Consider the following 15,911-nt stretch of genomic DNA (forward strand, 5'->3'; position numbering starts at 1 on the left):
GATTGAACAAAATGCATAAACAAGAGTTTCCAGACACTGGACAACAGGCGCTAGAGGACTATGCTCTCTGAGGTGAGGAGATCAAGTGTAAGCCCAGATGCTGCCCCAGATTTCCGCCTGCAACATTCTAGACAACAGAACAGGGGGGAGAGTCCAAAGCAGAGCACGGAATTAGGAGGACAGAGTTCAGAACAAGAAGGGGAAGCAGCTGGAAGGTGCGGGCAGAGTCCTGGCGAGGAGGGAGCCAGGCAGCAAAGGACATGCCAGCACAGAGCGAAACTGAGGCTGGACAAAGAAAAACCAGGGAACTGCAGTCTGGAAACTCCTACGGCTTACACAGAGGCAAGAGGCATTGAGCTCTGCAAAGCTGGAGCAGGGAGATTCGTTCTGATCACCTGGGGCAGTCAGCAAAGACTCCAGGAAGGTCACACCCATTACAGACTAAATCATGCCCAGAATAAAGGTTACTGACATCTGGCCTAAAAAAGTTAAAAATAAGTCTCAAAGTGTAAAACTGATTTTCAGGTGACTTTACTGCCCAACACAGCAAAGCTCCTTTCTTTGAAGGAAGACAACAAAATCTAACATTCAACCAGGTAAAATCATAACATCTAATCAAAAATCGCCAGACATGAGAAAAGAAACAGGAAAACATGACTTATAAGCAGGATAATAGTAATTTAATAGAAAAATAATTAGTATAATGGAATTAACAGAAGAGTATATTAACACAGCTATTATAAATATGCTGAATATGTTCAAAGATTTAAAAGAAAACATGAATATCAGTTCAGTTCAGTTGCTCAGTCATATCCGACTCTTTGCAACCCCATGGACCGCAGCACGCCAGGCCTCCCTGTCCATCACCAACTCCCGGAGTTTACTCAAACTCATGTCCATTGAGTCGGTGATGCCATCCAACCATCTCATCCTCTGTCATCCCCTTCTCCTCCCACCTTCAATCTTTCCCAGCATCAAGGTTTTTTCAAATGAGCCAGCTCTTTGCATCAGGTGGACAAAGTGTTAGAGTTTCAGCTTCAGCATCAGTCCTTCCAATGAACATGCATGACTGATCTCCTTTAGGATGGACTGGTTGGATCTCCCTGCAGTCCAAGGGACTTTCAAGAGTCTTCTCCAACACCACAGTTCAAAAGCATCAATTCTTCAGCACTGAGCTTTCTTTATAGTCCAACTCTCACATCCATACATGACCACTGGAAAAACCATAGCCTTGACTAGACAGACCTTTGCTGGCAAAACGGTGTCTCTGCTTTTTATGAAAATGAATATGGTAAGAGCCAAATGGACGGTATTAAAAAAAAAAAAAATAGAACTTCCAGACATGAAAAATACAACAAGATTTTAAATTCACAGGATGGCATAATAGCTGATCAGATACTACAGAATAAAAAAACAAGGGAACTTGAAGACAGAGCCCAAGCCCAGAGAGAAAAAAGAATCAAAAATTTTTAAGACAAAGAGCCTCATGACCAAGAACACAGTTGCTGTATCAAGCAATGTAACCTACATGCATGCAGAGTGGCAGAAGAGCAAAACAGGATGTGAGAGAAAAAACATTTGAAGAAATTATTCAAACATGATGAAACTATAAATCCACAGATCCAAAAAGTTCACTGAACCCCCAAGCAAGACAAACACAAACCACACTACACAAAGGCACATCATAATCAAATTGCTGAAAACCTGGAATGAGGTGAAGCAAAAAAAAAAAACAACCAAACTACTTGCTTATCTTCCATAAAACACACAATTCATCAGAACTACACCCTTCAAGACACTTAGGCTTACTACCTTCAGATAGGACATACTATAGCATTGTTAAAGGTAAGATGGTAGAGTTAATACATAATCATAAAAAACAGATTTTATTTTCTCTGTAAGACAAACTTAGTACTATTTGATGAGACCCAAAAATAGCCAGTGAACTATTGTGGGAGGGAGGTCACCTGACTGCTCTTTCTAGAATATATCTACCAGGAGACCATTAATAAACAGCTTAACTTACCTCTGCTTCTTTCAAGCCAATGTATGCTATGTGTATGCTGAGTCCTAAGCTCAGTCATGTCTGACTCTTTGCAACCCCATGGATTGTAGCCCACCAGGCTCCTCTGTCCATGGGGATTCTCCAGGCAAGAATACTGGAGTGGGTAGCCATTCCCTTCTCCAGGGGATCTTCCCAACCCAGGGATTGAATCCAGGTCTCCCACATTGCAGGTAGATTCTTTACCATCTGAGACACCAGGGAGGTCCAATATGTAAACAGTAATTTAAAAAAAAAAAAAGGACAACCATAGTAACATCAAAGATCTGAATGAATCTCCTACTACTTCTCCTTGTAAAATGCTTGAAGAGCCTTAGACTACATTATTACAGAACACTAATTTGATGATTTAAAAAAATTAATAATCATTTTTAAAGTTCTTTTAAAGGATCACTTGCTATAACTGCTGCTAATTAAATGCAACAGAGACAGTCACAGTCACTATTCAATATTACAATGTTGGTATTTTTAATGAAATAGAAAGGGACGTTTTAGAGGTTAAATAACTTTTGCATGTTTTCCTAAACTGGTGTGTTCAGTAATTCTATAAGTATTGAAAAGATTAAAAATAAGCTAAAGTAATACAAAGGTATATGAATGAACAAACAGGGACATTACATATTTAATTCAGAAATTTTAAGTTTTTATTTAAAAAGTAGAATTAGTGATATTTTACATGTACAACTATGTACTAAACACACCTCCACTATAAAATTCAGTACACTACCATAAGGCTTATAGTCTAAGGGTCCAAATTCAAATGAAAGTTGGAAATTTAAATCTTTACCTAATATCTTCTGAGAGCAAAGAACAATCATTAGCTTCATAACTGTACACAATGGATCCAGTGAATTCTAAGAAGGGCAGGTCATCTTCCAAAACACTCTTCTGAACAGGTGCCTTGAGCTAAACAAAATTCCAAAAAGGCACAAATAAAAGTCACATTAAATAATAAATGTTCATTGAAATAATAAAATTCACTGAAACATGGCAAATTATAGCTCTAAGTTTTATCAACTAAAGCTTTATAGACTAATGAGTCATATGGACAATTTAACAAAGATGAAGCTATCTACTGTAAAATTATTTTTCTAACAAATTTACTTGCAAACTTCTACCCTATTTTCATAAAAGCATTTATTTTACTAATGCTTTTCTGCAATTAGAGTAGTCTTCTAGATGCAATAATGTTGCCGTAAAATGCTAAAGACTGGTTGGTGAAGCTTAAATCTATCAGGACTTAAAATTCACTTGACCATAAAAAAATTCACCAAAATAAATATTGTCTAAATTACAATCTGAATCGGAACAAATTGGCAAGACCAGCCATGTGATCTAGATAAAAAGGGAAAAGTGAGGATGAACTCAGTTTACAGTCAAATATACATTAAATTTTCCATCTGAAAGAATTACTGATGAACTGCATACCTTTTTTGCTTCTACTGTATAGATCTTCTTCGCAGACATCCATTCAGGAAGTTTCCGCTGCTGTCCTTTTTCCAACTTTCGTTCACTCATCTTTAAAAGGTCCTAGTTGCAAAACCCAAAGAATGATTCTTCTGTGAATAAATCCAGTCTTTGTAAGAAAACCTACAGACAGACCAATCAACATGACTGAAGAGCCAAACATACATATTTAAAGTAAGCCATGGCATCTGGGCCCAAACACAGGATGTAAGAGCCAGAATCGCAAAAGAAGAAACAACATGCTAGCTCTAAAAGCCATTCATTTAGTATTTCTTCTTTTTAAAGTAAGTGAGGCAGTTAAATAGAGTTCTAAATTTTAGCTTCTAGCAGTTTCAAAATTCTATTATTCTGTGACTTTGATCTCTTCAAAAAATAATCTTTATCTCATTCACAATGAGAATCTCTGGGTATATAAATTTCTATAAATTTTTGATAACTTTAATTTTCTTATCATATTTCCTAAGATCTAAGTAAACTCATGAAGCTGTTAAATTGTTCACAAATCTACCTGAAAAGACAGAAAAGCTTTTCTATATTAAGGGTTTTTATTACACTCTTGGCCTATCAAGTGAACTAGTCTCTCTATTTCACTGGGAGTGTTTTTAAAACCCTATTATGAGCTTTGAGGGCTCTCCTCAATGTAAACTGCACTTCAAGAATGGTTACAGAAATACAATGACTACGAACACTATGACATACTCTGGTAAAGGTAAAACAGAGCCATCTCCTCATGTCACTTTACACAATAAACTGAAGTGGCCTTAAGTTCTTAATAAAACTCTTCAAACCCCAACCTTGGTTCCTGACCTCTCAAATTTCTAGTAAACGCACAGCAGACTTTAATATATACCCGAAGATTCTTATGATGAAATATGATATCAACATGAAATAATCAAAGCAACTGTTTATGATTATGGGTTAGCTTGTCAGCCCTATTGATATTACAAACTCTGAAGAAATTAAGCAGCATCCAGCAAGTATCCATTAAGTTCTTATTTTTCCAAGCATAAACCCCCAAAACTGATAGCACTAATAATGTACAAAAGAAAAATTTTAAAGATTACTTTGTCAAACAAATCTGTCATACAAACTCACTCTTACACCTTGAGAAGGAAACAGTTTGTAGTAGAAGGTAACTCACTCACTCTATTGAGGAAGTGGGAATGAAAGATCTCAACCACTGAGCCACCAAGCTCATTTATCAATGGTATCTACTACCCAAAACATCCCAAAGAGCATCTATCTAGAAAATGTTGTTAGCCAGATATAACTAACCTATCTAGATTGCTTATCATAAATAAGCTTGGATTGATGGATTTATTAATTTATGTCTGGAAAATGGGAGGTAGTCAGCAAGCTGTACAATTAAGATAATGTAAAACAGAGGAGTTCCAAAATAAAGACAACTTCCTTTGTGAAATTTTTTTTTAACTGCTCAAAACTATTCTGCTAATCCAAAACCATAACATGTACTAATGCAGAAGAAAAGGACATTTTTTGGAATCTGTGTGTGAGAGTTTGGGGTTCCTCCAAAAAACAAAAAGAAAATAATATTCCATCTGTACTTCAAGCTTGCCTGTACTCTTTGAATCATTAGCAAAGTCTGGCATTGGGGAAGATCTATGATTCAGTCAATCAGAAATAACAACTTGAGTGTTAGCACTACCACCTGCATTATATGTCATAAGATAAAATATATGCTGGATGAAACGCAAGCTGGAATCAAGATTTCCAGGAGAAATATCAATAACCTCAGATATACAGATGACACCATCCTTATGGCAGAAAGTGAAGAAGAAATAAAGAGCCTCTTGATGAAAGTGAAAGAGGAGAGTGAAAAAGTTGGTTTAAAACTCAACATTTAGAAAACTAAGATCACAGCATCCAGTTCGATCACTTCATGGCAAATAGATGGGAAAACAATGGAAACAGTGACAGACTATTTTTTGGAACTCCAAAATCACTGCAGATGGTGACTGCAGCCATGAAATTAAAAGACGCTTACTCCTTGGAAGAAAAGTTATGACCAACCTAGATAGTATATTAAAAAGTAGAGACATTACTTTGCCATCAAACATCCGTCGAGTCAAAGCTATGGCTTTTCCAGTAGTCATGTATGGAGGTGAGAGTTGGACTATAAAGAAAGCTCAGCACTGAAGAATTGATGCTTTTGAACTGTGGTGTTGGAGAAGACTCTTGAGAGTCCCTTGGACTGCAAGGAGATCCAACCAGTCCATCCTAAAAGAAATCAGTCCTGAATACTCATTGGAAGGACTGATGCTGAAGCTGAAACTCCAATACTTTGGCACCTGATGAGAAGAGCTGACTCATCGGAAAAGACCCTGACACTGGGAAAGACTGAAGGTGGGAGAAGGGGATGACAGAGGATGAGATGGTTGGATGGCATCACCGACTCAATGGACATGTGTTTGAGAAAGTTCTGGGAGTTGGTGATGGACAGGGAGGCCTGGCATGCTGCAGTCTGTGGGGTCACAAAGAGTCGGACACGAATGAGCGACTGAACTGAACTGATCTGCCACAAATCCAAAGCCCTTAACAGGAAAGTCGAAAGTTAATCCCAAGGTATGTGTATATGCACACAACACACATAGGGAAAGAGTCTATTCTTAATCTTAAAATACATTTTTATTAAACTGGAAAACAAGTTTTGCTATATACAGAGTAGATCATTTGCAAAGCTGCCAGAAAATTGTTTTCTGCAAATAATAAACTCTATAAAAACAACTATAAAATCTTGTAATACTGTAAGTAATCATTCACACTGCCAGAACAGAAATAAACCTCAGTAACACTTCCCTATAGCCAACTATAAGACTGAAATCATTTTAATTTAACATGTCTAATTTTTAGATGGAAATACTCTTTTTTGCACACAAAATTCTGTCTAGATGCCTCCAGGTTAAGAATTTGAAAGTAAACTTGTTTACAAACCTAACATTTTTATCAAACTTATTAATACTTACATCTTGTGCCAGATAAAAAGCACACAGAAAAGGAAAGTTGGAGAATAATTCACAGTAGAGAAATTCTTCCGCATACATGAGGCTTTTAATCATTGATCAGATAAAGGTTATTCTTGGAAGGGATCTAAGTCATTGAATAATAGAATTTTTAAACTATGTATTTGAGCTGTTACCTTGTTGAGTATGAGCAACGTTCACACATCTTTTTCCAAAATCAAATCTTATCATTTCTTATTTGAGCCATTAAAGGATCCCAGTTCAGTTCAGTCGCTCAGTCGTGTCCGGCTCTTTGCAACCCCACGGACCGCAGCACGCCAGGCCTCCCTGTCCACCACCAACTCCCGGAGTTCACCCAAACCCATGTCTATCAAGTCAATGATGCCATCCAACCATCTCACCCTCTGTCGTCCCCTTCTCCTGCCCTCAATCTTTCCCAGCATCAGGGTCTTTTCCAATGAGTCAGCTCTTTGCATCCAAGTTCCTCTTTAAAATAAATAATGTATTTTCATTTGCTTTGGATTTTTCTAGAATAATCTCACCTATCTATCCACAACTATCTACCACTTTTCACCTTTATCACTTTTTTAAAGGCTGGCTTTAAACAATATACACCTGGGATTTTTGTGGTGGTTTATTTTTCTGGTTTCGGTTTTGAACAGCGCCAATTTGAACATGCTGTCTTTCAATAAGGAGATTCATCTCATTCACAGTTAGTGTAAGAACTTTCATTTTTGATTAATATTCATCTTCCTTTCTTCGGTTTCCTCTTACTCTTTGCCCATTTTTTCCAACTGGGTGAAGTTACCATTCATACTCTTTTTTTTACCATTTTCAGTGTTAAAACTTTACTTTTTACACACCCTACTATTACTCCACTCTCTGGGCAAAATAATAAAACTATATCCCTTTCCCATCAGACCTGACATTTACACTGTCCCTCCACCCAGTAAGGGAAAACTTAGAATGTTTTGACTTTCCCACCCTTAACTACTGTTACAGTAGTTAACTGATACAGTTTTGGCTGTTACAGCCTGTTGGCTTTCTAGTACTGTTTTTCTATTTCAAGAAATCCTTACTGTTTTCTGAACATTTTTGTTACAAATTTCATCATCCATTTTAATGTTCATATAAATTTAAATATATATGTAAGTGCTTATATTGCTTACTATGGTTTCCTTTTCAATTCATCCTGCCCTATCTTGGATCTCTGTTCTGAATACAATTGTTTGCTCAGATGTTCTTTTCAATTGCTTTCCTCAGGTAGAATATGTAGGGGATAAGTGCTGATCCCTTGCATATATAAAAACCTATTTTTTCAGACAGATAAGAGAATGATGTGTTGACGGAGCCTAACAGTCTCTCAGCAGTTTGTAGATGTTTTCTCACAGTCTTCTGCTGTTTAATGTCACAAGTAAGAAGTCCATCGCTTTTCTGCTGCTTTCTTCAATTGTGAGTAACATTTTTCCCATCTGGGAGCCTTAGAGACTTTAAAGGATTTTTATATTTTAAAGCACTCCACTCTATTCTTCTTGGGATCAGCGAGTCCTTGGAAAGGATTCCAAGTCTTAAGAAAATTTTCCTCTTGTTATAGGATGAACTGTATGCCTCTCCAGTATAAAACAGGTTGGGGTCCTAATCTCCAAGTACCTCAGAATGCCACTTTATTTGGAGACAGGGTCATTACAAAGGTAACCAAATTTAAATGAAGTTATTAGAGCCGTCCCTAATCCAAAATGAGTGATGTCTTTATAAAAAGGGGAAATCTGGACACAGAGACAAGACATGCATAGACAGAAGATGATGTGAAGAAACACATGGAAAAAGTCATCTACAAGCCACAAAGGCAGGCCAGAGCAGACCTTTCTTTCCCTCATAGCCCTCAGAAAAAAAGAAACTCTGCCAACAATGTGATTTTGAACTTCTAGCTTCCAAAACTGCAGAATATTACATTTCTGTTGAGTCTTCCAGTTTGTGGTACTTAATCGCAGCAGCTATAACAAACTAATACACCCTTGTTACTGGTTTAGTTATTAATTGCTATAACCTATTCCTTTTTTCCTTCTATACCACTTATTCACATTCCAGTGAAAACTTGCCTGAATTTCTTGTTAATGTCTATTTTTTCCCACCTGATGATGACTTCCTTAACTTTGTTCAGTATTACAAGACATCTCTTCTACTTGTTCTCCAAGATGTTAATTTCATTCTCAATATTCCCCCTTTCCTTTCAAAGTCCTGTTACAATTTGCCTTACTGAACTTTTACAATGTTCAGATTTGGACTGTTAGTTTCAGAAAGTTTCTCTGCACTCTAGTTGAGCCTCCCCAAATGTGCTTGTAATTTCTTTCTTTAGTAAAAGTTATGATTTAATTATTTCAAAGACCTGTTTCAACAGGAGTTTCCTATTCTGGATGTTCCTCATGCTGAATTCCCTGGGTAAAATGTTATTTTACTTTACCCATATAATTCTATTTATCAGCAGCAGCCTCAGCTCTTAGGGTCCATCAGGAAGCTGCAAACTGAGCACCAAGAGACTATATTAAGTCTTACATGAAGTTCTAGAAGCCAGTGTCTTGATTCACAGGTATCCAGAGTTGTAATCTCAAGCTCTAGCTCACCAGCACAGAGAACCCACCAGTACAACTCCTCTAAATCCTGTAAGACAGGAAATATCAAGTAGGCTTCCTAAGCCCAATCGGTTCTTCATATTCAATAAATACCAATTTAATTTTCAGCCACATTTGTTTTACCACAGTAATTCTAATGAGTACTTTATTTAGGAAACAATGTTTTAATTCCTTTCCTAACTTCCAATTGTCCTTTTCCAGCATTTTCAGTTCTTTAATATATTTTCTATTGAATCCACTGAATCCATTTTCACAAGGACTCTTTAAGTTATTTTTTGCGTAGACAATTCTTTTTTATCAAGGGTCAACTATTCAGCTAAGTGATTTGATATCTGTTGATTTTACTCAAATACATGATGACTCTCAATTGTCCAATTCACTTATAAATGAAGTTCTATACCAGAAATGGACATTTTCAAGTTCATGGCACATTCAGAAAATGAAACTGTTTTCATGGCATGCTGGGAATGGGATCTGGGAATGTGAATATACTGTGAAACTTCTATCTCCTTTATAAAATTAAAATTTTCAAACTTTTAAAATAACAATCTTGAAATTATTTAGAAGAAATAACTTCTGTATATTAGGTTTTATGCTTAACATGGTTACACAAAATTCTTGATTTAGATCTTTAAATAATATATCCTTAATACTCCATATAGCAACCATCATAGACAAGCTTTGTTAGCACCAATGGTAGCAAATGGCAAAAGGGGAAGCTTTGCTCCAACATACGGAAAGCTCCTTTTTCACTGTTAACCAGCATTCCAACAATTCGATCTCTTTAAATTGAACTTCAAGCCTACTGAGAGTCTTTAATGCTTCCCTGTTCCTCTACTGAGAAATATGTTCATTTCTTCTGATGATGTTAAATAAGCTTCAAATACAAATGAATATTTTTATATCAAGAATTTCAATGCTAAAGTTCTGTATCTGGCACACACTGGCTTTTCTCAATAATATTAATCCTTCTTTAGGATTCAAATAACACCAATTAAACAATCACTTCTAAAAGTTATTTTAACTTCACTCTGCCAAAGTTGAATTTTTACTCTGAATCCATAAATTTTGTCACTACACATTAATATATTTTCCACATGATCACTACAGTGATGATTAAGTTAATTCAAGTGCTCAAAATGTCAGCTAAGGATACCATTTTTTGAAGCCAATAATTAGACTTCAAAAAACCTGCAAAGTAAGAGTCATTCACATAGAATAATTTGAAATTTTTCCCTTTAGCTTATAAATCTTCCTTTGGACTGTCAAGCTATTTCAGTAATGAAATAGCTAATCGGATTTCTTCACCTAAAGCTGAAAGGATGGCATTGTAGCCACTTGGATTTCAGTAGATTCACCATTTTTATGACATCATTTAATGCAGAATTCAGAACCACAGGTAAATTTTAATATACAAGAGATTCTCTGTGAATAAAACAACATATAACTAGGAATATCAGGTTTTTTACGTTGAACTTAAAGCCCTTCTACGTCCCTATTGTTACCAGTCCCACATTTCCAGTTTCTATAATTTCTCATGTGTTTCAAAATATTCATTTTTCACTTCATTTTTCATCTCCAGTTGGTTTTGGAACTTCTATGCCAAGCAAATAATGTCCTTCCAGGCATTTTTCAAAGATTCTATAAAGCCTGCTGAGGACCACTGCCAGTATTTACGAATTCATAACTGCAATGAACACTTTTTTCATTAATCTTCTTCTAGTGTTGTCTTCAGCCCATAAATCTTCAACATATCTTCTAAAAGAATAACTGAAAAATGGCAACTTTTCTACTTCCTTTGCCTCACTGGTCCCAAACATATTATTCCATATAGGCAGGGGGAAAAAAAGTAGATTTAGCAAACTAGTGAGGTAATCTGGGCTCTATTAACTGTTCAATCCTGTAACTAACTTCTTGAGTTCAATCTGATTATTTCTTTTATCAGTCTCTTAAATTTGTTCTTATTTTGTGCTCACAGACAATTTCAAAAGTTCAGATCTTTTGTTTCATAAAATAAATGTTTTATGAAAAGGTATCAGAATATTCTGCCTGACACCCCTACCCCATTTGATTTAGGCTGAAAAGTGAAGAATTCTGGGAATACCAAATCGAATTCTGAGATAATCCTTTACTACTTAATTATTGACTAATAAATATTTACTATTATGTTCAACTCATTAACTGGATGACTTTTCAGCTTTAATCAGTCTTAGATATCAAAAATGGGAAAGTAAGTAGCTAAGGAAATTAAATCTATTTGTATATAAAGTACTTAAAATACTACAGGTCTTTAATTCCTCAGGGAAAGTTTTCTGTTGTTTAGCCTGTCTGTATTCTTGTGAACATTTCTAAACAAATCCTATCCAAAAAAACAATATTTTTAAATTAAGGAGATTAAACAAAAACTAAGTGTACTGAAATATTTGTTTTCATTTAGTTTAATAATTAAAAAATTTTAAAGTAAACAAAACACTTCAGGGTAATCAAATATATTTTTTAATGAGTTTCTGAAGTTACAAAGACTTATTTTATTGAATCAACTGAGCTGCATATGTTCAATTAATAGTAATAATTAACTAATAATCATGCTCTTTTCTATGCTTCCAGTAAAACTGAAAATTAAGAAAGAAAATTCAAAGAACACATATAAGTTTCCCAATGATTAAATAACATACACATACCCAATTAAAGTGATTAACAGATAGGAAATTATTTAACAGTTAAGTCAGAAGGATACAGCCACAACACAGCCCTTTTCAACCATGTTTACTGTGCATAACTATACATGTTATAGATCTCAAGTAGTTTATAAAATGATCTACATAAAGAATGCTCAAATATGATTTAACCTACTGCAAATCTTTGAATGTTTGCCTTATAAAAAGTTTTTATGCTTGAAAATTATAAAAAATATGCAGCCATCAAAATCCTGCATTATCCATAACCCATATCATTATGCTGCAGCACAGACTGGAAGGATAGTGCTTCAGCTAACGCTTGCCAGTGATCAGTATGGTCCCAGTTTTGCCAGACCTTCCAATTTTTTAAAAGATATGGATGTTACTACGCAATCTCCCGTCTGATACCAATTTCCAAGACCCAGTTTCCTGCAGGCCTCTTAATTCTAACCTCGGCTTGTAGACAAATCAATACCAGCAGCTGGTCTGAGTATCTCTAGAAATTTTAAGAGTCAATATCCCTTTGTAAAACATTCTTTGAGTGAAATACTTGGGTACATTTTTGGAGTTAGACTACAGAATGAGTAGTTGAGAAACAGTAGGAATATGCCAGAACAGGAAACAGGGTGATAGTCTGGGACACCTACTTAATTACAGGAGTAGGAGGGGAGTTATCCTAAGACTGGAGCATGTCTTCTTTTCTCCCCATTTCTGAGTCTGCTGGCACATTACTGGCCTGGCACATTACTTCACCCTATGGATTCCCAATGACGTGCGGAGCACCCACACAGCCCATCATTTACCTTCTCATCTATAAAACTGGGAGTAAAAACGATGAATCCAGAGAAGGGCACTAGCTCAGTTCTTCCAGTCCATCAACTATCAGCATCAATCAAATGCTTCAATAGTCAAATTATTAAAAGGACTAGTTTGATGGTCTAGTGTGAAAATTAATGTCTAAATAGAGTCTTGGGTAAGTGAAAGATAAGCCATCTTCATGAAGGTAGGCCAAGGAAATTTCTTCACACAACACTATGATTTCCACTCAAAATACTTCTCTACTTCTCACACCGTTTTACCTAAAGTTACATTTTTAAAAATTAATCTTACAAAAATAACCAGCATTCTCCAGAAAGATTTATATACAAGTATAGTCATCCTGACTTCCTTGGAGGCTCAGACGGTAAAGCGTCTGCCTACAATGCAGGAGACCTGGGTTCAATCCCTGGGTGGGGAAGATCCTCTGGAGAAGGAAATGGCAACCCACTCCAGTATTCTTGCCTGGAAAATCCCATAGACGGAGGAGCCTGGTGGGCTGCAGTCCATGGGGTCGCAAACAGTCAGACATGACTGAGCGACTTCACACACATAGTCATCCTTGTTATACATAATATAAAACCAAAGCCGCTTAAATGATTCAGCAATTCACTCTGGTTATCAATGTCCAAATTTTGGTTAGACATTTTGAGTCAGACACGACAGAGAGACTAACAATAATAAATTATATATATATACACACAGACACACTTGTTTTAGTCATGTCCAATTCTTGCAACCCCAAGGACTATAGCCTGTCAGGCTCCTGTCTATGGAATTTCCCAGGCAAGAATATAGAAGTTGGTTGCCATTTCCTTCTCCAGAGGATACTGCCAACCCAGGGAATGAACCTGCGTCTCCTGCATTAGCAGGCACATTCTTTACCACTGAGCCACCTGGGAAGTCCCCATAGAGACACATGTACACACATTTTTCTACACAAGCATGAACAATCTGTAATTACTGTAAAGGATATAACTTATAAGGTATCCTTCTGTATTGTTTTTGAGAATTCTTTTCTACTTTTCAATGCATTAATAAGAATAGGAAGGGGCAGAGGAAAAAGAACCATGGAATCCATGACAAAGCCCTCATTAAATTCCCTAATTAAAGAGGCTTTCATTAATCTACTGAATCGTAATTTCCCTCCAAATAACCCAGGCAAACAAACTACAAACGCTAAATAAGACCACCATTAGCATTTGGTTCAGCTACAGTAAATCACAGCAATTTTAAAGGTAACAGGATTTTTCTTTCGAGAGACCTATTTCTTTATAGGTATCTTACTAAATATTCATAACTGTCAAACATTATGTAATATATAATTTATATTTTTAAAGCATAAGCTAAAATTTGTGTTAATAAAGTTAATTGAAATAAAGTATAAGTAGAACCAAATAAATACAAAAAAAGGTCATTAAAATGCTAGCAACAGGGGAAAAGAATAATGCTGTGTCATCGTGAGAAGCCGCACTGCCCATATACCAGGAACATGACTTGACCTGAACTAAGTCCATGACACAGCGAAGTGCTTTATAACTGAATTTCATTATCCAACTGAATAATTCATTATTTTTTAATGAATTTCCTCTGTTCTGTAAGTAGCTATAGCCAGTCAGCTAAAATCAGCCACTATAAACTGGAAAACTGCAGAGAAAGTTTTCAGGTAAGTCAATTTAAAACTTTCTTAGGCTGCTTATTTTTCCTTTTTATTTTTCACTGTCACTTCATATGGGCTGAGATGAAATTTTATAAGACTCATTATCAAAAGGACATTGATGGTTGGCTACCCAGCATCCATTCCACCCTGTACCCTTTGCACAGTACTGTAAATTTAATTCAGATAATGACCAGTTATTTGCAAAGCTAATGTGCTTTAAGGAAGTTGCCTCCACTGCCAGCTCCCATGGAAAATCCAACTGATCTAAAATAAATCCCATTCCCCGAGTCACAGTGATGATTCAGAAGCTCAGGCCTGAACTCAAGGCATTCTCCTAGCTTTGGGTTAAGAATAAAAACTGCAACCTAAGACAGACAAGAGATGTTTACGGAGCTTCTGAGAATAATTTTTTTTTCACTTATATGAAAGTACCACAAGAGATGTCCTGTTTGAGTATGGGAAGCCTTGGGCCTTCGATAGCCCATTCGCCACGGTGATGGAAATTAGCTGGAGAATGAAGCCAACACACAGGAGATAAACTAGTCTTCAAGTTAGTCCTCCCTCAGCCTTCAAGGTTCATTTTAAAAATAAGTTTCCTTATTTGTTAAGCCTGTTTAAGTCAAGTTTTCTGTGCTTGTGCTGTAACTAACACACAAATATAATTGAAAATAACAGTATGTGGCCAATTCTTTTCTTTAACCCCTTATCTTAAATAAAAATAAATTATAAGGATAAAAATACTAGCCTCACACAAACATACAAAAATACTAGCCACACAAAGCATACAGTACCAAAAGTTTCAAAATTTCATAAACAGAGCTTCATATCTTCTTTAAATCAAAATAAGAATTAAAATAACATTAAAAAGCAATGTAACAAAAAATTAGGACTTAATAAATGGGGGTGATATTAAACCTTAGGATGCATACCTCTGTGTTGGGCTGAAATTCAGGACTTTCAGACAGAAAGAAAAGTGTAGTATTTTACAATAAGACCAATTTAACTGTGGAAGGAATAGCAAAAGGTAAAAATAGAGACAGAGTGAAAAAGAAATTAGAAAATTAATATACAATTCTGAAAGCAACCATAAGTTTATCCAACGCCAAGAACTTCAGACAGGGAAAGTTTATATAAATGAGTAAAAGGAAACACGAGCGATTCTGTGATGGTACAGAAGGCAAAAGTTATCTTCTAGTCCAGTGATCTTTCCACCGCACTCTGGTGCCCTCATTTCAAGAATGAATAGCTGGAGAAGGAAATGGCAACCCACTCCCATGTTCTTGCCTGGAGAATCCCAGGGACGGCGGAGCCTGGTGGGCTGCCGTCTATGGGGTCGCACAGAGTCGGACACAATGAAGCGACTTAGCAGCAGCAGCAGCAATGTGCTTGAATACCGAGAGAAGGTTACACAGCTGGGAGAAGGGTTTGGTTACAGGTTAGCAATAAAATATACAAAATCAATGTCCCCACAGCCCTGCACAGAAAAGACAAATTTGAAATGCACGAAAATACATTTTATACATAAAGTCATCACAGTACACAACGTGATGAGCTGTGAGAAGCCCTTACCGTTATAATACCAAACAATGAATACTGATGCAACCAAATTGAAAGAAC

General features: G+C 36.1%; 1 protein-coding gene across 7 annotated transcripts in view; it reads right to left on the minus strand.

Moving 5' to 3' along the window:
* The window catches only part of WRN (WRN RecQ like helicase), a 116,671-nt gene that overhangs the window by 93,028 nt on the left and 7,732 nt on the right, over window positions 1-15,911 (minus strand). For 6 of the 7 annotated variants that reach the window (XM_070459932.1, XM_070459928.1, XM_070459927.1 and 3 more), the window contains exons 2-3: window positions 3,491-3,592; window positions 2,850-2,968 (exon numbers count right to left, since the gene is read on the minus strand). In XM_070459932.1, coding sequence (XP_070316033.1) covers window positions 2,850-2,968; window positions 3,491-3,592 — 221 coding nt within the window. Of the gene's footprint in view, window positions 1-2,849; window positions 2,969-3,490; window positions 3,653-15,911 lie in introns of all 7 variants that reach the window. The other variant, XM_070459929.1, reaches the window with a different exon arrangement.

The sequence above is a fragment of the Odocoileus virginianus genome, chromosome 32 (assembly GCF_023699985.2).
Source record: "Odocoileus virginianus isolate 20LAN1187 ecotype Illinois chromosome 32, Ovbor_1.2, whole genome shotgun sequence".
Classification (NCBI taxonomy): domain Eukaryota; kingdom Metazoa; phylum Chordata; class Mammalia; order Artiodactyla; family Cervidae; genus Odocoileus; species Odocoileus virginianus.